The sequence below is a fragment of the Arachis ipaensis genome, chromosome B9 (genome assembly GCF_059453495.1).
Source record: "Arachis ipaensis isolate K30076 ecotype BB chromosome B9, ASM5945349v1, whole genome shotgun sequence".
Lineage (NCBI taxonomy): Eukaryota > Viridiplantae > Streptophyta > Magnoliopsida > Fabales > Fabaceae > Arachis > Arachis ipaensis.
The window spans coordinates 13,772,789-13,797,703 of NC_142444.1; the positions used below are offsets into that span (position 1 = coordinate 13,772,789).

At 35.8% G+C, this 24,915-nt stretch overlaps 2 protein-coding genes across 2 annotated transcripts in view; both read right to left on the minus strand.

Annotated features, from left to right (window-relative positions):
- LOC148543805 (uncharacterized) overlaps positions 1-17,314 on the minus strand; it is a 38,570-nt gene extending 21,256 nt beyond the window's left edge. Inside the window, exon 1 of the mRNA XM_088498720.1 lies at positions 16,897-17,314. Within this exon, the coding sequence (XP_088354846.1) occupies positions 16,897-17,314 (418 nt within the window). The remainder of the gene's footprint in view (positions 1-16,896) is intronic.
- A 2,188-nt stretch (positions 17,315-19,502) lies between these two features.
- Positions 19,503-20,768, minus strand: LOC148543806 (uncharacterized). The gene is made up of 2 exons (XM_088498721.1): positions 20,565-20,768; positions 19,503-20,441 (listed from the first exon to the last, which is right to left on the minus strand). Exons 1-2 carry the CDS (start codon positions 20,766-20,768, stop codon positions 19,503-19,505), a joined length of 1,143 nt encoding a protein of 380 aa, XP_088354847.1.
- Positions 20,769-24,915: the final 4,147 nt, after the last annotated feature.

A 24,915-nucleotide genomic window follows, 5' to 3' on the forward strand; every position in this document is an offset into this window, starting at 1 on the left:
ATTTCATACTTCTAAGCCTCCGATCTCACCACTTATATCTTAAATCATTATGATATGCCTAGCATGAGGAAAAGGGCTAGTGAATGTGGTAACTTGCGAGTGAAGCAAGGGAAAAATGAATGATCTATGAGGATCAAAGATGATTATGTGAGATGCGGAGAATGGCGGTGGAAGTGCTTGTTATGCCATGGGCCGAAGGGCCGTAATTGTTAATGAATTGGCTGGTTATGGATTTAACCGTGAGCCGGATGGCTAGATTATTGCCGTGTTACGGCGGAGCCATGATTATGGCTATGTATAAATGCATATATGCTGTTGAATGAATTGTGAATGTTGCACTTCCACTATCTGAGATACGAGTTTCCCTGGGTAGTAGCAGTGGCTAGCCACCACGTGCTCCAGGTTGAGACTTGATACTCTGTTGACCCTATGTCGTAAGTGTGGTCGGGCACTGTGAAAGTCCCGGATGAGCTCGCCCCCGTATATATTCACCAGTGAGGGTGATGGATATGGATCATGATTATGATCACGTTTATGATGAGTATAACTCGAGTTGGGGATGCGCGACAGAGGGACAGTCCAATGGTTAGCTACTAGGACTTATCGAGTTGGCTCTATAACCGACAGATGATATCATCAGCCACTAGGGACATGCATGCATCATAAGCATACTACATGAATTGTTTGAGATTGGCTATTTGACTGCATATTACTTGCTAATTGTCTAAATGCCTTATCTGTTCCTATTTGTGAATCTCTTGTCTGATATAACTGTGTTTGCTATATTATACTCCTGCTGGTGGTTGGGAGGTCTGAAGGAATTGGAAAGGGAAGTATTAGTTAGACTAAAGGATCTTTAGTTAGTTGCCACTTACGGTTTAGTTTGTTTATAAGCTTTGATATTATCTGGAGGAAGTTCTAGGATTGCCTTCGGATTTCCTCTATTATTATGTATTATATATGTGGAAGCTGTTACCGTGCTGGGGACCTCTGGTTCTCACCCATGCGGATTTTGTGGTTTTCAGATGCAGGACGCGAGGCTCCTCGTTAAGGCATGCTGGAGACTTCTGGATTAGCGAAGATCCCTTGTTCTCAGGACTCTATTTTGGGTTTATATGTTTTGCTTAGATACTTTTATCTCCATTAAATAATACAAACTGTGATGACTCCTCTTATAGGAGATTTTGGAGAATAGATTTCTGTATTTGTGTCCCTTTGGATTTTCTTTGGGATTTTTCTTATTTTATTATATGTATATATTGCTATGCTCGGACCGGTTATCTTCGCAGCCGGATTTTGAGTCTTGTTATTCCCGTTTTTGACACTCTTTATATATATGATCTCGCGTTCGCTTATCCTTTACTCGTTACGTTATCGATCGGAGTGTAGCGCTTTCGAGTTACATTTTTTTTTGTTTACCCCTTTTTCTATAAAGGCTCCTAGTTATAATCAATCATTCATACTACTATACGTACTAAATTTTTATTTTTGAGGTCGTAATACCTTGCCATCTCTGAATTATGACTTAAGCATAAGACTCTGTATGGTGGGGTGTTACAGTCAACATGTAATTTTTTTATATTTTTATGTTTTTCAAAAATTTTTCAGACTTATGAACATTTAAGTTGTCTATACATCACTTCTCAAAATATTATGATTTCACAAGTTATAATATGTGGGGTAAATCACCTTTATAAACCATTTACAAACTAATTTTACGTATATCCCCCAAAATAAAAAAGGCTACGTGCATGTCTCAATTTACATATCTATGTAAATCAAATTTATGGAGTTCGAATTATGTGTTTTTGTAGTAACGTATGCCGAGTTATATCTTCATATTGTAACAGTCATATCACTACTAAATCGAATGAAGAAGATTTGGTTTACAATGAGCTGGATTGCTACTAAGTGAGTATAAATTGAACCTTATTGCTTCAATTTAGCATGGACCATATAAATCGAAATTTATAAATTCGATTTAGTAGGAGATGACATAATTCAAATTCTTTGAACTCAATTTACTTTCGAATCACAATATCAAGTAATTTGAATCCTATATATTCGATTTACTACTTATTACCCTAATTCAAATTCATTAAATTTGATTTCTATAGAAATATAAATGGAGACAACCAGGTAATGTTTTTTAGTTTGGGAGATTCAAATAATTTTGGAGTGGGTTTGATTTATCAACGTAAATTAACCTAATATGTGATATTAGTTATTGTTATATATGAAAAATGTGACTTATTTGTGCATTGTTTGGATTAGAAGAATTTGTCGGAAAATAAATGCTGAAGAAGAAAATGGACGAAAAAAATCAATTTTTCATTGTTTGGATCAACAAAGAAATTGAATGGAAAACATAAAAGTGTATGTGGAGCTCATGTAAATTTTTTTCCTTCAAAGTTGCAAAGAAAACTGATGCAGAAGTGCAAACATGGGTAAAAATATAAAGTTACCATTTGAATTATAATTTATATATAATATATAAAAACATTAATATAATTTTACTCTATTAGAATTTTTCTCTTCTTACTTTTTCTTCCATTTAAGTAAAAGAAATTTTTTTCTCTATTTTCTTTCCGTTTATTTTTTCTTCATCTAAACAACACATACAAAAATATACTTTTCTTTCAATTTTCTTTCCTCTCATTTTCTTTCTTTCCATTGTCTTTCCTCTTATTTTCCATCTTATATCAAAAGCTTAGTGTTTATCCATTTATCTTCTATTAATATTGTTATAACAATGATATATGTGACTTTATAAAAATGATATAACCTTAACTTTGATTATCTGAGAATTTATTGAGTGGCTAGAATAGCTCCACGTCACGAACCAATGAATGCTTGCAATAGGGATGATAAAAAAAATAGCTGAAACGAGTATTTGCAGGGATTACTCGCGTTTTGGGACTAGATGGGGACTAGGGATGGTAAATGGGTCGAAACTCGTCGAGTTGGCCCGCATAACCCCCAAAAGGCGGGTTGGGCTGGAAATTTAAGACTGCCAAATTTAAAAAGCCTGCCTACCCTGCATCGCCTAATCCATGGGATTTGGCGGGTTTCGGCAGGGCGGAGCAGGCTTCCTCGCTAGGCCAGGCTTTTATTTTATCCGGACCATTTTTTTACAAATTTTTATGATGTTATTGATCTACAAGAGGATGAAGATGATAATTGAAGATATTCTAAGTTATATTTTGGATTATGGTTTATGTTTGATTGATTTGAAGATGTTTAATTATATATTTTGGACAATATTTATTTTGCTTTGGACAATGTTGGTTTTATTATTTTGTTTCAATAAATTTGGTTTATAATTATGTTTATTGCATATTTATAATTATAAAGCCTTTAATGTGTGTGAATTTAAAAATTATAATTTTTTTATGTTTTTAGAAATTATAAATTTATTGAAATTGTTGTGAAATTATATATATTGTTTAATATTTAATGATTTATAAAAAAAAAAAAAGAAAACTCGCGAACCCGCCAGTGTACCATTAGGCAGGACGGGAGAGAATTTCAAGACCGCCTTAATAGGCGAGGCAGGGCAGGCCAGCCCACCAGATGGCGGGCTTTTGGCAAGACAGGGCAGGCTTTTCGTTCTATTTGTCACCCTAATGGGGACATGGCATAAGTACCTGTCTCATAGAACCTATTAAATATACGTGAATATAAAATTATTAATTTATCCTAATTTATATATACATAAATCCATTTCTTGAATTTTGTAACCCTAATTTCTGCCTCCAATTCAAATTCTTTCTTTTTCTTCCAGACGCATTCTTAGCCTCGATCCTCTCTCTCTAGCTCACTTTCTCTGCCTCTCAAGTCCGTCACTACGTCGTTCAGTATCGTCCCAAAAAATTATGTTATGTTATTATGTTGGAATATGTTTTTATGTTTTCTCTTTTTGAAATGTTATTTTTCATAACGAATATGTTATAAATTGTGTTGAATTATATTGAATCGATTATTTTATGATTACTATATTATGTCTTTTTGTGTTAATTTTTTTCAAAAGTTTTCAAAGAATATTCGTAGATACCCGAGAAGATCTGCGTTCCCTAAGCGGTTATTAAACAGGAACTTGCAATGACAGAGAAGGAGCGGGGCATTTTTTTTAAATAGAAGTGAGGGATGGGAAGGGGCTTCCCCCTGAGTACTCATTACCATATCTAACTAGCAACGGGATCCAATCTGAGCCGATTTAAGAGGGGACGCGTGGACTTCATCTGTGTTGGGCATTTAAGGTAATGAACCTAAGTCGGATTTGAGACCCTAACAATGAATTTTAGTTTATCTTGCTTGCATTGAGGTCTTACTAGGCCCAAATATATCTTGGATTAATATTTTAAGTCATTGTTATAGCAAATACTATACTATTTAATATTATAACACTTAGTATATATAAAAGTTGGATATATTTATAAGATATTTTTTAACTCAAATTAAAAAAATTAATTACCTCTTTTTAAGTTTTAAATATTATTTTCTAATGTAACAAAAAAGTAAAAATAACAATAATTACTCACATAATTAAAATAGATAATCTTAATATATACATGACACTATATATATCAAGGATTATTATATATGATATATTTTTTTTTTCTATAATGACTGTTTATATAATTTATTGAACAATGTTTTTATCTTAATATTTAATAAATTTAACATATAAAATATTATTTAACATATAAAATAAGTAATTTAAGTCATTATCTAGGACAATAAGTATAATAGTGCAAATACTTATTTATTTATTAGTAGTGAAAAATATGTAAATAATATAAATTGATATTTTTTAGTATAAAAGCAATAATAAAGGTTATGAATTAAGTTAATTACATAATTAAAAAATTATAAAGAATTTCTTAAATAATAATAAAAAATAAAATCACTATTTTCACATATTACAAAATTTATGAAAAAAATTTTGGATAATAAATCAATCCTCAATAGATTGTACATTAATTCTGTCAAAAAAATAAATAATTAATACATTGGATATTATTATTTACGTACTAATATAATATATATATATATATATATATATATATATATATTATATCAATTATTAAGTTTATAATTAATTTTTAATCCAATTTTTGGTAATTAAAATTTAAATGATTGAAATTATTAAATGCTCAATATTTTGTATCAAACCAATTTATTTTTTATTGAAATTAAAAAAAACTAAGTTGTTAATCAATTCTAAATTTAAATTTAAATTTGAGTAAGAAAATAAAAAAATATTTTAAATTTTATCTCACTAACCAGAATTAATTTCAAGATAAGAAATTACTTTGTACATCATATATATTGTAAAATAGTACGGTCCTTTGCTATTTTTTAATGGTAAATATTGTCAAATAAAATATTGTAAGAAATTAGAAAAAAATGTATTTACAAGTTTAGAAAATATTAATTTATTTTTCATAGAATAAATTATATATTGTATAACAAAAGTTGTTATTGGTTTCTCTTCACACTAATTAATACTCAACGATGGTGTTTCGGTATACTATGTTACCAAGAAATATTAATCGATCGATCTAATAACTTTTATAATGACATAAGTTTATGAATTTGAAAATTTAGAAATCATTTCATAAAATGTGAAGTTTTAACAAGTTACAATATTGTTTTGACTTCAAGAATGAATATGATATTCCAAGTAAATTTTAACAAAACAAAAGTCAATAAGTATTGCTATTAATAAAAAATTAATCTATTTTAAAGACAAATACAATTTTTTTCTACGGATTTTCTAATTCGGCAAGTCGATGACTAATCCACCACATATTGATGCTCTATTTATTAAGGGTCTGTCGCTAACTAATGAATTGTTATACACACAATGCGAGATTCGAACTCTAAATACTTGCTTAAACAGACAAATAATATGACCATTCACCCAATCTAAATTAATTAAAATAATATTAATTATTTTTAATATTTTTAAGTTGTAAAATATTTATAATAATAATAATTACTATAGATATTTTTTATTTAAATTTTAATAAAAATTTTGTATATAATTTTATATATTATCTCGTGCAGGACACGAAAAAATATGCTAGTTAACTATAAAATTAAATATCAACCCAGATTAAAATAAAAAAAAAGAGTTTAGCTTTACCCCTCCATTTCAAAATACGTGTTGCTTTTTTGGTATGCAGTGACGGATCCAAAAAATTTTATGAGCGGAAGCAAATATATATATACTAAAATAAATTTTGTTAAACATTATTAATTATATGAACACTATGATACACGGACATTGACACGGACACGGAACACGATACGGAACACGCCGATATGCGAATTTTAAAATTTTACATGACACGGGGACACACATACATATAAAGTATAAAGTATTTTTAGATAAATTGTAATGATATTTTGATATTTTATTGATATTAAAATATAAATTAAAATTTTTAACTATTTTTAATGTCTTATTTTAATTATATCAAGTATTTAAAATATTTTTTGTTTTAATAAATAATAATATATACTATATCTAAATTTATTTTAAGAATATTTGTTAAGAATAAGACTGGATATGCTGACACGTGATGGTATTTAGGTGTGTCCAGGCGTGTCGGGAGAAAAATTTTTTATTTTTCATTAAGACACGGTTGGACAGAGCAGACACGCGCGTCGGACGAGTGTCGGTGAGCATCGTGTTCAAAATGTGTCCGACACACGGACTGATAAACCACTATTTTATGGTTTATCTTGTGCTAATTTGAGTGATTTTTATCATCTTTTCACCCACTTATTCATATGATTTGCATAGTTTTACAATTCCTTCCTGGATTTACTCTATGATTGAAAACTTGCTTCCTAAAGCTTTAAATTGTGTATTTTAATTTCTCCTTTATACCATTCGATGCTGTGATCTGTGCGTTAAGTGTTCCAGGCTTTATAAGGCATGAATGGCTTAGAGAATGGAGAGAAAGCTTGCAAAAATGGAAGGAACACAAGAAATAAAGGAGACAACCAGCGAGAAGTGACGCGCACGCATGGCTCACGCGTGCGCGCAAAACGGAGAAAATCACGGCGACGCGTACGCGTGGAAGCAGATCAGCGCAACAACGCGAGCGCGCGCCTGACGCGCACGCGTGGAAAGGAAATTCGGCCAGTGACGCGTACGCGTGACCGACGCGGACGCGTGACATGCGCGATCTGCAGAAAATTCAAAAAATGCTGGGGGCGATTTCGAGCTGCGTTTTGACCCAGTTTTTGGCCCAGAAACACAGATTAAAGTCAGGGAACATACAGAGACTCAACACGTTCTCATAATTCACAATTTGAGGTTTTAGATGTAGTTTTAGAGAGAGAGAGAGAGAGAGAGGCTCTCTCCTCTCTCTTAGGATTTAGGATTAGGATTCCTCTTAAAGGATTTAGGATTTCTTCTTCTCAATTTTCAGGTTCAATGTCCCTTTTATTTATTTTCTCAATTTAGTTTATGAACTCTTTATGTTTATATTGATTTTCTATTTAATACAATTTGAGGTATTTCAGATTTGATTTTGCTTTATTTTATGTTATGGATGCTTTTAATTTAATTTAAGATATTTTCTCCTTTTGGCTTTGGTTAAGTAATTAGCAACACTTGAGTTATCAAACTCAGCTATTGATTGAAATTGGAATTCCTTACTGATTAATTTGTACTCCAATAACTCTAGTCTTTCCATAGGAATTGACTAGGACTTGAGGATCAAATTAATTAGTCTACTTGACCTTCCTTTGTTTAGCAAGGGTTAATTAAAGTGGGAGCAGAATCCAATTCTCATCACACCTGATAAGGATAACTAGGATAGGACCTCAATTTCTTATACCTTTCCAAGAGATTTTATTATTATTAATTTATTTTTTTTGTCATTTAAATTACATGTTCCTTATTTTAAAAAACTCCCAATTTACAAGACTCATAACCAATAATAAGAACACCTCCCTGCAATTCCTTGAGAGACGACCCGGGGTTTAAATACTTCGGTTATCAATTTATTTAGGGGTTTGTTACTTGTGACAACCAAAATTTTTGCACGAAAGGATTCTCTGTTGGTTTAGAAGCTATACTACCAACGCAATATATTTTTATAAAAATTTTATAATACCCATACTTTTCTTCCATTTTTCTTTCAAGATGGCCACCCGGAAGGGAACCGGAAAACGTTTACATGGGGAGACAAACAAGTCCATCTGCAAAATCTTTGGAGAAAAGCGCCAGTTGGAATAGCCCGTCCACCTGTACATCTCAGCATGCATCGAGGACGGTGCAATCTTTAAGTGTGGGGAGGTCGATATCGATCTCCATGGGTTAGTTATTCTCTTCTCAACACCAATGTCTTATTTTCTTTATTATTTCATTATTGCATTGCATAATAGATTGCATGTGTAGTTGATTGTTTGCATTTACGTACTACTTGGTTGAAAAATAATAAGTCTTTCTAGGACCCTATTTTTGAAAATTTTCACTAATTTAAAATCAAAATTTTTGTGTTAAACTTGTTTGAAGTTGTATTTGGAATATGGTTTCTGAGCCAAAGAACACACAACCCGTGAGATTTTGAGCTTATTTATATGGTTACATTATTTAACCATAAATATTTTATTCTTGTGTGTTTCCTTCTCTATAACTGCAATCTAGATTTTATTCCATTCTATATGTCCATCATTTAGTGTATTTACATGCTTGCATATGATTGAGGCCATTACTTGTTTTTGCTCACTTATCCCAAATAGCCTACCCTTATATTTACCTTTGTTAGCCACTTTGAGCCTTTTTAATCCCCATTTGTTCTATATTTTACCACATCACTAGCCTTAAGCAGAAAAATAAATTAAATACCCCAATTGAATCTTTGGTTAGCTTAAGATAGTGTGTTAACTAAGTGCGGGGAAACTGTGGGAACGTGGGTTAATAAGGAAATGTGTTATGTCTTTACTTTGATAAAATATTGGGAATTTGGGTACCTACTCATGTGAGACTAGAAAAATTAAAAATCCATGTGCATTGATAAGTTATGTTTATTTTTCTATATAAAAAAAAGAAGAAAAAATCCAAAAAAAAAATATTCAATAAATAAGTTAATAAATAAGAGGACAAAATTACCCCAATGTTAAATTAATGAAAAATCAATGCATACGTGATAAAATTAAAGAAAAGTTGATACATGAGTATGAGATGAAAAAGTGGGAATTTTGGGTAGCTAGGCATGAATTTAAAAGTATATAGAATGTATGTTAGGTGAGAACTTAGGTTAGTCAAGGATTCAATTTATAGCTCACTTAGCCATATATATACCATCACCTTTACCTTGGCCCCATTACAACCCTGAAAAGACCTCATGATGTTTGCATTGGTACATTAAATACTTGTTGATTGGTTAGATGAAGAACAAAGTTTAGAAAGCATGATTAGGGAAGAGTAGAGTGATTGACCCTAGACACTTGAGAACTAGAGTGATATACACTACCAGTGAGGGTTCAATGCTTGATTCTATGTTCCCTGCTTTCATGAGCTCTCTTCTTACAAGTTTACTTGCTTTTTATTATACGATTTGAATTAGTGGAAATTAGTCTATATTTGTCTTGGAGAACTTGTTTACCTTTAACCAAGTAGGTAGAGTCATTTTAGCATATAATTGCATTAATATTTAGGTTGCATTTCATGAGTCTCACTGTCCCTTATTAATTCTCTTTATCTCTTTGAGTTTAGCATGAGGACATGCTAATGTTTAAGTGTGGGGAGGTTGATAAACCACTATTTTATGGTTTATCTTGTGCTAATTTGAGTGGTTTTTATCATCTTTTCACCCACTTATTCATATGATTTGCATGGTTTTACAATTCCTTCCTGGATTTATTCTATGATTGAAAACTTGCTTCCTAAAGCTTTAAATTGTGTATTTTAATTTCTCCTTTATACCATTCGATGTCGTGATCTGGGCGTTAAGTGTTTCAGGCTTTATAAGGCAGGAATGGCTTAGAGAATGGAGAAGAAGATTGCAAAAATAGAAGGAGCACAAGAAATAAAGGAGACAACCAGCGAGAAGTGACGCGCATGCATGGCTCACGCGTGCGCGCAAAACGGAGAAAATCACGGTGACGCGTACGCGTGCCTGACGAATACGCGTGGAAGCAGATCAGCACAACGACACGAGCGCGCGCCTGACGCGCACGCGTGGAAAGGAAATTCGGCCAGTGACGCATACGCGTGACCGACGCGGACGCGTGACATGCGCGATCTGCAGAAAATTCAGAAAATGCTGGGGGCGATTTTGGGCCGCGTTTTGACCCAGTTTTCAGCCCAGAAACACAGATTAAAGTCAGGGAACATGCAGAGACTCAACACGTTCTCATAATTCACAATTTAAGGTTTTAGATGTAGTTTTAGAGAGAGAGAGAGAGAGAGAGAGAGAGAGAGAGAGAGAGAAAGAGTCTCTCTCCTCTCTCTTAGGATTTAGGATTATGATTCCTCTTAAAGGATTTAGGATTTCTTCTTCTCAATTTTCAGGTTCAATGTCCCTTTTATTTATTTTCTCAATTTAGTTTATGAACTCTTTATGTTTATATTGATTTTCTATTTAATACAATTTGAGGTATTTCAGATTTGATTTTGCTTTATTTTATGTTATGGATGCTTTTAATTTAATTTAAGATATTTTCCCCTTTTGGCTTTGGTTAAGTAATTAGCAACACTTGAGTTATCAAACTCAGCTATTGATTGAAATTGGAATTCCTTGCTGGTTAATTTGTACTCCAATAACTCTAGTCTTTCCATAGGAATTGACTAGGACTTGAGGATCAAATTAATTATTCCACTTGACCTTCCTTTGTTTAGCAAGGGTTAATTAAAGTGGGAGCAGAATCCAATTCTCATCATACCTGATAAGGATAACTAGGATAGGACCTCAATTTCTTATACCTTGCCAAGATATTTTATTATTATTAATTTATTTTTCTTGTCATTTAAATTACATGTTCCTTATTTTAAAAAACTCCCAATTTACAAGACTCATAACCAATAATAAGAACACCTTCCTGCAATTCCTTGAGAGACGGCCCGAGGTTTAAATACTTTGGTTATCAATTTATTTAGGAGTTTGTTACTTGTGACAACCAAAATTTTTGCACAAAGGATTCTCTGTTGGTTTAAAAGCTATACTAGCAACACAATATATTTTTATAAAAATTCTAAATTAGCAAGAATCTTATTCGTCACGGACACGGCAACTCAGCGAAGTGTTCGTGCTTCATATATTATGAAGATATAAAAATTGAAAATAAGTTAGTAAACACTTTTATTCTTAAAATATTATTCATTATATATAACTTATAAAAAATATTTTTTATTTCTAAAATTTAAACTTAAAATATTTTAATTAAATTATAGATAGCTTATTATCCTAACTAATTTTTTTATACACATTTAATAATAAAAGACATAATGAATTAGCACATTAGCACCTAATGATACACTAGTTGTAACACCCTAGCACAAAAACCTTTACGCTTAAGCCGTAAAACAAAGGTGGTGTAGTATTACAACCTCTAAAACAAAATATATACATAATAGTATCTGAAAAAGAGTAATATACGAGGAGCCTTGGAAAACATGTAAAACAAAATCGCAAAATAAAAAGCGCATCGCTCAGAAAACGAGATTTCTTGCGTGCTAAGAAACCTAGATATCATATGTGTAACTAAGTAGCAAGCGGGAATGGAGGGTCAAAAGTACAGAATAACAAGCTCTTAACTCAGCCTGCGAAGCTAAGGCTGGCCGGAGAATATTTACATATATATACATATCTCGAAAACTCAAAATACATAGCTGAAAACTTAACTCTCCTTAAACCTCTAGAAGGGACAAAATAAACAAGTTTCTTGGAGAGAAAGCTAAGTACATATATATAAAGCTGTACATCAAAATAAACCCAGAGACTACTCCACTTCAGAAGTCCAGACGCCTAGCGAGGAGCCTCTTGACCTGCATCTGAAAACAACAACACAGTATGGGGTAAGAACCGCATGTTCTCAGCATGGTAAAGGTGCTACGCATATAATACATAAATAAGGTCCTGGGAATGCCAGAGACAATCCTAGAATACCGACACTCAGATTATAAAACTTAAGTTACTAAATAGAAACCACAAAGGGGGTAGGTATTCTATAGAATTCCAAACTCAACTTAATCCTAACTGTAACAATAAACCTATCCACCTTCCGTCTGTTCCCCCATTGGCAACGTTATTTCAGAGACAGTCAAGCAGATAAAGACAAACACAAGTAGAGTAAGAGTTCTGCAGTTAACAATTATACATTTAGCATGGCAAATACATTTAAGCACACCCAGTTAATGCACAACAAATAAATCAAGCAATATGCATATGATGCATGCCTTCTTTATGGCTGATGAGGCTCATCTGTCGGTTATCATGCCAACCCGACAAGTCCGGTTTGCTAAACCATGGACTATCCCCGATGCGCATCCCCAAGAGTCCATGCATAGTTTTTTCCCATATATATATATATATATATATATATATATATATATATATATTGATGTGTGGAAAAAGATCCAACACAAAACTCACCGGCAAGTGTACCGGGTCGCATCAAGTAATAATAACTCATGTGAGTGAGGTCGATCCCACAGGGATTGAAGGATTGAGCAATTTTAGTTTAGTGGTTGATTTAGTCAAGCAAAGAATAGTTGATTTGAGTTATTGGTATCCAGCAGAAGCTAAATTGCATGAAATTTAAAGGGAGAGGGAAGAATTGCAGTAAATTAAAGAGAACCGGAAGTAAAAGTGCTGAATCTTAAAGAACAAGTAATTTAAATTGCAGAAGCTTAGATTGCAAGAAATGTAAATGACTGAATCTTAAAATGCAAGAAATGTAAATTGCTGGAATTATAAAAGGAATTAGGAACTGGGGTTGTAGAAATTAAACAAGTAGAAGTATAATGATAATTGACAAAGAAGCAAAAGATGAATTAAGTTGGAGTGGATCTCAAACAGAAAAGTAACAATGCTTAAAAATTAAAACAAAAAGTGAATGTAGCTCAATTGTAGAAATTAAAAGAAAGATTGAAGATCTCAGGAGTGGAAGAGACTAGAAAACAAGTCTAGATCTCAAATCCTTCCTTGATCCAATAAGAATAATTGCAAAAGAAATGGAAAAGTAAGTTGCAGAAGAAGTAGAAGAGTGAAAGCAGTAAACAGAATTTTTGAATGTAAATCAAAACTTCTAAAATTATGCAGAAAGATTAACAATAAATCTCAAGGTGAGATTGAAACAGAAGTTCTTCAATTCTTCACCCAAGATCCAAAGCAAGAAGTAAAGAGTGCTCAAGCAAGAACAAGGAAGAAGAAAGATCAATTCTCCTCCCCAATTCTCTAAGATCCTAATTCAAAATAAAACTCTCAAAATTACAAAAGATGAAAATTCTCAAAGAAGCAAAAAGGTAAAAGTTCAAAAGTCAAAAGTTCTTTTCTAAATTAAACTAGCTTCTATTTTTACACTTTCTATTCTTGGATTTTAGAATTTGGGTGGACTTTTTAATTTTGTGAAGAATTGAATTAAATTGGATTTTTGATTAAATTTTTAGCCCATATGTTGCTCCCAGGAGGATGCTCTGCTCTTGTGGGGAGCGGAGCATTGAGGCTTGTGTTGGAGCTCCTTGTTGCGTGCCAAGGCTTGGGTCACTCCAGGGTAGCGCTCTGCTCTTGTGGGGAGCGGAGTATTGGCTTGTGTTGGCATGTCTTGTGCGCACCAAGCTCCCTCCTTGCCGTGTCATGTTGCGCCTCATGTTCCCCTGACCGTGTCAAATTTGTGCAATGGCTAAGGAGAGTAGCGCTCTGCTCTCAGCAAGAGCGTAGCATTCCTCTTGCTTGGGTGAGGTCCCAAGTTCGAAACCTTGGGGAAGCATGCACTGGCTGATTTCTTCTATGCACAAAGTGGCACCTTGCTCCTTGCTTCCTTAAGGTGCTGTGTTCGATCCTTGGAGGTATCATTTTAGCCATTTTTGGCTTATTTCCTTCATGTGTAGCGCTCCCCCATTCCCCCTTGCTCATGAGTCCGAACCTTGTGGCCTTCACTGGCAAGCTTCTTCCTTGATTTTATTCTTGAGTGAAGCCCGATAATGCTCTCAAGGAGAGCAGAGCATCATTCTTCTCTTCTTTATTTCTTGGCTCCAAATTGTGCTCCGCTCTCAATGGGAGCGTAGCATCATGCCTTGCTTTCTTGGCTCATAGTTTGTGCTCCCTTGAGAGAGTGCTCTGCTCCTGAAGAGAGCTCTATGCATATGCCATGCTCTATTGTTTTCTTTGCCACACTCTTCTCCTCCTTGGGTCACGCTTCTTAGGCCACGCTTTCTTATTTTCTTCTTTTCTTCACCTACAAGTAATCAAAACAACCAATCAAAGTATCACCAAATTCACAAGGTTTATAAATCAATAAAAATCAATTAAATTTAGCTTGAACCTCATGATTTAGTATCAATTAAATGGTGGTTGATTGATTCAAGGAAACCATGCATTTTCATTCCAAATTACTTACTTACAATGCAAGAAAGTGCATAAAACCTTATAAAGACAAAGAAAAAGACTAGTAAAACTAGGCTAAGATGACTTGTCATCACATATATATATATATATAGAATTGCTCAATGGGGGTCAACCTTCACGGGAATTTAGAGTACCCGGTCACATCTTACATCGTATGGCCAATAAAGTATTGAGTGTCAACCTGGAACACGTGGGGGCAAGCCACAGTACTTTACCCAGGGAAACTCATATCTCATATCAATTAAGTATATAAAGCCACAATAATATTCATAACCATTATAATCTTTGCAAAATCACGTCATACATGCCGCAATATCATATATACTCCAATTATACTCATTTTCATATTTATTTCACCACTTTTCCTACTTTACTTCATCCTCAAGTTATCTCAATTTCCTATCTCCATCCTAATACTAGACCTCATACTAGGATTTGAGACTAAAAGGATGAAAAAAGAGGTTTAGAAGTTTAAAATTTGGTTTAAAAGCTCAAAATCTAATTTTGCAAAAAAAGGGCCACGCGTATGCGTGGACTCTGTGCACGCGTCGGCCACGCATATGCTTATGCGCCAGGCAGAAGCACATGTTTGCATATGAAAAACTTGCGTACGCATAAACTCCAAGTCGCACGCGTCGGTCACGCGTACGCGTGGGCGTGCAAATTTAGCCCATGACGCGCACGCATAGACTCGTACGCGCACGCATACGTGGGAGACAGAAGCTTCCATATGCGAAGGGCGTTATGCATATGCAAAAATCTCATGTCACGCGTACGCGTGGGCATACGTGTTACCAAAAATTTTATTAAGTATGAAACCTGCAGATTCACCATTTTAAACCTTAAACTTCCGACGCGCATAACTTTTTTGTTTTAAATCATTTTTCCTTCGTTCTTCAAACGGCGTAAACTTCAAAGACCCAATTTTCATACGAAATAAGTTTGAAATCATTTGGAGGTCCAGAAGCTAAGTTATGGGTTGCCGAAGTTCGGCTAAAAACCAAATTTCACAAAAACCTCAAAACTCATTTTCTCTTTAAAACTCTTTCCAACCCAACTTATCATATGTATAATCACCAATATAACACACTTTTGACAATATCACAATAATCTTTACAATCCTACCATTTCTCAATTCAATAACATCTCACTTTAACCTAAACTTCACAAGTTTATCAACAAACATCAACATACCAACCTATATATGCATATTGCCATGATCACAAGTTCTTCAAACATCATCACATCATCATTCATCATTCCAATACCAACAAAACCAAGTGAACACCACACATTCTCATACCATATCATTTTTACTAAACATCCAATACACATAATCATTCCAGCTTATCCTATGGTTCTCTAGCCTAAGTTTTCACACGACATTATATATTATATACGCGAAACCTAAACCATACCTTGGCCGATTTCCACGTACTAACCAAAGCAATCCACAAGGCAAAAGGGGCAATCCTTCAATCACCAAGATTCAACTCTAACTCCACCAAGCTCTCAAATTAAGCTTCCAATGATTCCAAGGTCTCTATATCATACATTCATATACCTAACACATATATATACATACATATACCCAACAATTCAATATCCAACATAATCCAAACAAGAAATAACTAGAGTTTAGGACTCTCACCGTGCCCACGGACTAAACGAACTAAATCTGTCAAGCTCCACAAGCTAAATTGAACCTAAAGTACCAAATTAAACAAAATCTCAACATGCGTTCTCTTTAATTTCGAAAATTGAGGGATACAGAGGCTAGGGTGAGATTGAAGCTTACGTATGAAATTAATCCGATAGAATTGTAGAGCTCGATGCGGTGGACGCGTGGCCGCAAACAGTGCGGTGATTGGTGGATTGATGTTGTGGTGAGGGTTTGGAAGCTCTCCTCTTCCCTTGGCTGTTCAGCATGCTTCTTTGCTGAATGGGGAAGGAGATGAGCTTCTGCCCATTTAAGTGATGGGTCCAGTTGGGCCCACGGGCCTGGTTTGGGTCCGGTCCAACCGGTTCGACCCGTCCGGCCCAATCTTGGGCCAAATTCTTCGAAATTAGTGTCAAAATTCTCATTTTAAAGAGCTCTATCCTATTTTAATATATGATTTTCATTTCTAATTTTCCTTATTAACAATTTATTGACTAATTATTTACTAATTTTAGCAGGGTTTATATCCTTCCCACCTAATTAAGAATCTTGTCCTCAAAATTCAGATTCAGTTACCTGAAAAGAGGTGTGGGTAGTCCTTCCGCATATCTGACTCAAGCTCCCAAGTATGATCTTCAATACCAGCCTGACTCCAAGCTACTTTCACTAAAGAGACCTCCTTTCCGCATAACCGCTTGATACTGGTGTCATCAATCCTAACCGGAGTTACTGGTAGTGTCAAATCTTCCCTCACTGGAACCGATTCTGGTTCTAGAACGTGACTTGCATCAGGGGTGTATTTACAAAGCTGCGACATGTGAAACACGTCGTATGGGTTCAAAAGATGCGGCGGTAAAGCGATCCTATAAGCCACTGGTCCAGTTCTCTTCAGGATCTCAAATAGTCCAATGTAACGGGGATTCAATTTCTTAGTCTTAATGGCTCTTCCCACTCCGGTGGTTGGAGTAACTTTCAGAAAGACGTGTTCTCCTACCTCAAACTTCAAAGGATTCCGCCTTTGATCAGCATAGCTCTTCTGACGATTTTGAGCTATAAGCATTCGACTACGGATCTTCTTTATCTTCTCTGTGGTCTCAGCTATCATCTCAGGCCCTAACAAGCTCCTTTCCCCAGCTTCATACCAGCATAGCAAAGATTGACATTTTCTACCATACAAAGCTTCATACGGAGCCATTCCAATACTCGCATGGTAGCTGTTGTTATAAGCAAACTCCACTAGGGGCATATACCGATTCCAGCTCGCCAGCTGGTCCAAAACACCAGCTCTCAGCATATCCTCCAAAGTTTGGATTGTTCTTTCTAACTGGCCATCTGTTTGAGGGTGATATGCAGTGCTTAGACTTAATTGAGTGCCAAATGCTCACTAAAAGGCTCTCCAGAACCTTTATGTGAATCGAGGATCCCTGTCAGATATAATGGTGGAAGGTACGCTATGTAACCTCACAATTTCCTTAATGTATAATCGTGCTAACTCCTCCATCGTGCAACTTATCTGAATGGGGAGAAAGTGAGCCGACTTGGTCAGTCAATCCACAACCACCCAAATGGCATCATAACCCGTTCGAGTTCTTGGTAAACCCAACACGAAGTCCATTGCAATACTCTCCCATTTCTACTGTGGAATCTCCAAAGACTGAAGGGTTCCTGATGGTCTTTGATGATCAATTTTAACCTTCTGGCAAGTTAAACACTTGGAAACGTGCAACACCACATCATTTTTCATCCCTGGCCACTAAAACATCTTCTTCAGATCATGATACATCTTGGTGCTTCCCAGATGGATTGAGAATCCACTCTTGTGAGCTTCCTTTAAGATGCTTTGTTGTAATTCTCCGACATCTGGCACAATAATCCGGTCCTTGAACCTCCAGAAACCATCCTTATCTTCTGACACGCTCCATTGTTTGCCTTGCTCAATCGCCGGCAAAATCTTATACAATTCTTTGTCATTCTAATGAGCCTTTAGGAGTTCAGCTTTGAAATCACTTGAAATCTGTAGTTGACTTACTTTGACTCCCAGTTTCAACCCTTGGAATGCTTTTAGTAACTCTTCCTCTTGCAGCATCATCCAAGCAGCACAGAGACTTCCGACTCAAGGCATCTGCCACAACATTTGCCTTTCCAGGATGGTAGTTCAACTCGAAGTCATAGTCTTTCAGAAGCTCCGTCCACCTCCTCTGACGCATATTTAACTCTTTCTGCTCAAAGAGGTACTTTAAGCTCTTGTGATATGAGAAAATTTAAAACTTAACACCATAGAGATGGTGTCTTCAGATCTTCAGGGCAAACACTACAACAGTGAGTTCTAAATCGTGAGTTGGATAGTTTATCTTATGCGGCCTTAACTGCCGTAAGGCATATGCAACAACTTTATAGTGCTGCATCAGCACGCACCCCAGGCCCTTCAGGGATGCATCGCAATATACTTCAAACGGCTCGCTTGGCTCAAGCAGTACTAGCACAGGTGCAGTGGTCAAACTCTATTTCAATGCTAGAAAACTCTCCTCGCACTCAGAAGTCCAAACAAAAGGTACATCCTTTCTAGTCAGCTTGGTTAAAGGTAAAGCAAGATGTGAAAACCCTTTAATGAATCTCCGATAATAACCCTCCAAACCTAGGAAACTCCTGATCTTCGTCACTGAAGTTGGTCGATCCCAATTCATCTATGCTTCAACCTTAGTAGGATTTACTGCTATTTCCTGCTTGCTCACCACGTGGCAAAGAAACTTCACTTCAGTTTTCCAGAACTCACACTTAGATAGCTTAGCATACAAATTCCTATCTTTCAAGATTTGCAGCACAGTCCGTAAGTGATATGCATGCTCATCTTCTGTCTTAGAGTAAATAAGAATGTCATCGATGAATACGACAATAAACTTATCCAGATACAGATGGAAAATTCTATTCATGTAATCCATGAATATTGCCGGAGCATTAGTCAATCCAAAAGACATTACTGTGTACTCATAATGACCATAACGCATCCTGAAAGAAGTTTTGGGAATATCCTCGTCTCTAACCCTTATCTGGTGGTATCCAAATTGCAAATCAATCCTAGAAAACACACCAGCTTCTTGTAACTGGTCTATTAGGTCATCAATTCTTGGTAACGAATATTTGTTCTTTGCAATAACCTTATTCAGCTGCCCATAATCGATACACAGGCGCATACTTCCGTATTTCTTCTTTACCAGTAGTGCTGGCGCTCCCTACAGAGAAACACTCGGCTAAATAAAGTGTTTACCCAACAAATCTTCTACTTGAGCCTTCAGCTCGGCCATTTCTAGAGGTGACATCCTATAAGGAGCAATTGAGATTAGACCGGCTCCAGGCACCAACTCAATAGCGAATTCAACCTCCCGGTTAGGTGAAAAATCATCAATATCGTCCGAAAACACCTCTGAAAACTCACAAACAACCAAAATCTGCTCCAAGCTTTGATCATCACCCGAAATACCCGCAGTTAATAGCATAATGCCCTGACATTCAGTCCCTGAACAATTTACCATCATAGAGTTCAAATAATAGTGATTCACCACGACAGGCGCTTCTGACCCTTCCGACATAAAGCATACCATTTTCTCAGAACAATCAAGCAAGACATAGTTCTTGGACAACCAATCTAGTCCTAAGATGAGATCAAGACCAATCATCGGCAGACAAATCAGATCATGCACGAATTCACGTTGTTGTACTCGAAATGGAACTTGTGGACATCCTAACCTAGTCACCATAGTTTCATGGGTAGCATTATATACCTTTAAATCATAACACAAGACCACTATTTTCAATCCTAACTCATCAACCTTTTCAAACGCAATGAATGAATGTGTTGCTCCAGAATTAAACAATGCACTTAAAATTTTACTGGCTATCTCACAGTTACCTCTAATCAGTGTCTCTGACCCCTTAGTGCCTGCTGTATAAGTAGTATATACTCTCCCTGGCTGCTGCACTCTGCCAGTCTCATATTTTTTCTTTTCTGGGTAGCTCCAAGCTAGGTGCCCAGGTTGCCCGTAGAAATAGCACACTCCCATACCCAATCTACATGGAACTCCTGGATGATGCTTCCCGCACCTCTGATAGTTCAAGTCCTGCTGTGGCTGTTTCCCAAATCTTCTTCCATGATTAGTATTGTGAGTCGGCCTCCTGAAGTTGCCTTGCCCCTAATTATTTTGAGGGATAAAGCCTCCACGTTTGAAATTCCTGCCCCTCGGTGCAAAGTTTCTCCCCTGATTCCTCTGAAAAGGCATTCTCATGCTTCCTTTCTCTACTGCCGCCTTTCTCACACATTCTTCAACCATCCTACTCTTGTTTACAAGTTCAGAGAACACTCTGATCTCTGTTGGTGCCACGGAGTTTAGAATCTCACTCTGAAGACCTCCCTCATACTTGATGCACTTCCATTCAGAAAAATCCTCTGGAACGCCTTGACAAATGCGAGAGAATTGGCATAATTCTTCAAACTTATTGGTATACTCAGTAACAGTCATCTGCTCTTGCTTTAATTGCATCAATTCAAGTTCCTTGGCGTTTCTAGCCGAACTGAGAAAATACTTCTTGTAGAATTCCGTTCGGAATAATTCCCAAGAAATCACGACACCATCTGGCTGCAGGATTTGTCGTGTTCCTTGCCACCAATACTGGGCCTTAGCTTGAAGCTGATAAGTTCCAAAACCTACTGCTCCTCAAGAACCTGTTGAGCCTGTAGCGACCATTCAATTGCTTGGGCCCAATTATCGGCCTCAGTGGGGTTTGAGGTTCCCAGGAAGGTTGGAGGGTGAACCTTCAGGAATGTGGCAAGCATCATAGGGCCATCTTCATTGTTATTCCCATGGTTCCCATTGTTTATATGGTTTTCCAGAGCTTCGGCTGTCACCTGCATAGCCACAACCATGTTTCCCAGGGCAGCCAAAAAGTCTACAGGGTTAGGATTATTCCTTGTCACTTCAGGAATAGCATTTCCTATTCTGCCTCTACCTCACCCGGGACCACGTCCGCGAGTCAACATCTAGTCCCTATACACACCAAACAAGTGATATCAAGTTGATCAGTCTCAATATCGCAAGTTTAGTGCTTTAAGTTCCAAATGCATGCTCATGAACATTTATGCCACATATATCACTTAGATATCCTAATAGCACATAGACACATATACGGAGAATGCACAGAAGCACAGTCAGTCCGTCCCTCAGGCTCTATAGGAATGAACCGCTCTGATACCATAATGTAATACCCTACCACACAAATCTTTACTCTTAAGCCGTAAAACAGAAGTGGTGTGGTATTACAACATCTAAATATATATATATACATAATAGTATCTGAAAAAGAGTAATATATGAGGAGCCTTGGAAAATAGGTAAAACAAAATCGCAAAATAAAAAGCGCATCGCTCAGAAAACGAGATTACTTGCGTGCTAAGAAACCTAGAGATCATAGGTGTAACTAAGTAGAAAGTGGTAATGGAGGGTCAAAAGTATAGAATAACAAGCTCCTAGCTCAGCCTGCGAAGCTAAGGCAAGCCGGAGAATATTTACATATATATACATATCCCGAAAATCCAAAATACATAGCTGAAAACTTAACTCTCCTTAAACCTCTAGGATGGAGAAAATAAACAAGTTTCTTGGAGAGAAAGCTAAGTACATATATATAAAGCTGTACATAAAAATAAACCCAGATACTACTCCGCTTCAGAAGTCCAGACGCCTAGCGAGGAGCCTCTCGACCTGCATCTGAACACAACAACACAGTATGGGGTGAGAATTGGAGGTTCTCAGCATGGCAAAGGTGCCACGCACATAATATATAAGGTCCTAGGAATGCTAGAGGCAATCCTAGAATGCCGACACTCAGATTATAAAACTTAAGTTACTAAACAGAAACCACAAATGGGGTAGGTATTCTAAGGAATTCCAAACTCAACTTAATCCTAACTGTAACATTAAACCTGTCCACCTTCCCTCCGTTCCTCCATCGCCAATGTTATTTCACAGACAGTCAAGCAGATAAAGACAAACACAAGTAGAGTACAAGTTCTGCAGTTAACAATTATACATTTAGCATGGCAAATACATTTAGGCACACCAAGTTAATGCACAACAAATAAATCAAGTAATATGCATATGATGCATGCCTTCCCTATGGTTGATGAAGCTCATTTGTCGGTTATCAAGCCAACCCGACAAGTACGGTTTGCTAAACCATGGACTGTACCCTGACGCGCATCCCTAAGATTCTATGCATAGCTTTTTCTCACATATATATATATATATATATATATATATATATATATATATATATATATATATATAATTGCTCAATAGGGGTCAACCTTCCCGGGAATTTAGAGTGCCTGGTCACATCTTACGTCGTAGGGTCAACAGAGTATCGAGTATCAACCTAGAACACGTGGGGGAAAGCCACGGTACTTTACCAAGAAAAACTCGTATCTCAGATCAATTGAGTATATAATGCCACAATAATATTCATAACCATTATAATCTTTGCAAAATCATATCATACATGCCATAATATAATATATACTCTAATTATACACATTTCCATATTTATTTCACCACTTTTCCTACTTTACTTCATCCTCAAGTTATCTCAATTTTCTATCTCCATCCTAATACTAGACCTCATACTATGATTTGAGACTAAAAGGATGAAAATAGAGGTTTAGAAGTTTAAAATTCGATTTAAAAACTCAAAATCTAATTTTGTAGAAAACAGGGCCATGCGTACGCCTCAGTATGCGTTTAGGCCAAGACGCATACGCATCCCCTGATTACGCGTATGCTTATGCGCCAGGCAGAAGTGCATGTTCGCGTATGAGAAACTTGCGTACGCATAAATTCCAAATCACGCGCACGCATCGGCCACGCATATGTGTGGGCGTGCAAATTTAGCCCATGACGCGCATGCATACGTGGGAGGCAGAAGCTTCCATATGAGAAGGGAGTTACGCGTACGCAAAATTCTAATGTCACGCGTATGCATGGGCGTACGTTTTACCAAAAATTTTATTAAGTCTGAAACCTGCAGATTCACCATTTTAAACCTCAAACTTCCGATGCGCATAACATTTTTGTTTTAAATCATTTTTCTTTTGTTCTTCAAACGGCGTAAACTTCACGGACCCAATTTTCATACGAAACAAGTTTGAAATCATATGGAGGTCCAGAAGCGAAGTTATGGGTCACCAAAGTTTGGCCAAAAACCAAATTTCACAAAAACCTCAAAACCTCATTTTCTCTTTAAAACTCTTTCCAACCTAACTCATCATACGTATAATCACAAATATAACACACTTTTGACAATATCATAATAATCTCTACAATCCTACCATTTCTCAATTCAATAACATCTCACTTCAACCTAAACTTCACAAGTTTATCAACAAACATCAACATACCAACCTATATATACATATTGCCATGATCACAAGTTCTTCAAACATCATCACATCATCATTCATCATTCCAATACCAACAAAACTAAGTGAACACCACACATGCTCAAACCATATCATTATTACTAAACATCCAATACACAATCATTCCATCTTATCCTATGGTTCTCTAGCCTAAGTTTTCACACGACATTATATATTATATACGCGAAACCTAAACCATACCTTGGTCGATTTCCACGTACTAACCAAAGCAATCCACAAGGCAAAAGGGGCAATGCTTCAATCACCAAGATTCAACTCTAACTCCACCAAGCTCTCGAATTAAGCTTCCAATGATTCCAAGGTCTCCATATCATACATTCATACACCTAACACATATATATACATACATATACCCAATAATTCAATATCCAACATAATCCAAACAAGAAATAATTAGGGTTTAGGACTCTCACCGTGCCCATGGACTAAACGAACTAAATCCGTCAAGCTCCACAAGCTAAATTGAACCTAGAGTACCAAATTAACAAAATCTCAACATGGATTCTCTTTAATTTCAAAAATTGAAGGATACAGAGACTGGGGTGAGATTGAAGCTTACCTATGAAATTGATTCGATAGAATTGTAGAGCTCGATGCGGTGGACGCGTGGCCGCAAACGGTGCGGCGATCGAAGCTTGGATGAAGAAGTTATGGTGGATTGGTGTTGTGGTGAGGGTTTGGAAGCTCTCCTCTCCCCTGGGCTGTTCAGCGTGCTTCTTTGCTGAATGGGGAAGGAGATGAGCTTCTGTCCATTTAAGTGATGGGCCCGCTTGGGTCCATGGGCCCAGTTCAAAGGTTCATCCTGTTCGATCCAATTTTGGGCCAAATTTTTTGAAATTAGTGTCAAAATTCTCGTTTTAAAGAGCTCTATCCTATTTTAATATAAGATTTTCATTTCTAATTTTTTTATTAAAATTCAATTTATTGACTAATTATTTACTAATTTTAGTAGGGTTTACACTAGTATTTATAATTTGAAGCTAGAATTATATATAAATATTAAAAAAATTAAATCTGTATATGAAACATATGTTTATATAAAATAATAGAAACATAATTTATAATTTTTTCTTTCTTTATTTTTAAAATACTTAAATTTGTTATATATTTTTTTAATTTAATTTTGATATAATGTTAGATGAAAGATTTATGCATTTGTTTAATTATGTATTGTA

Coding starts and splice junctions, on each gene's coding strand:
- LOC148543806 (XM_088498721.1), bottom strand. CDS start 20,768: ATGACTGTTACTGAGTATACCAATAAGTTTGAAGAATTATGCCAATTC. Junction 20,442..20,564: donor GTAGGATGGTTGAAGAATGT/GTGAGAAAGGCG, acceptor CAAAATAATTAG/GGGCAAGGCAACTTCAGGAG.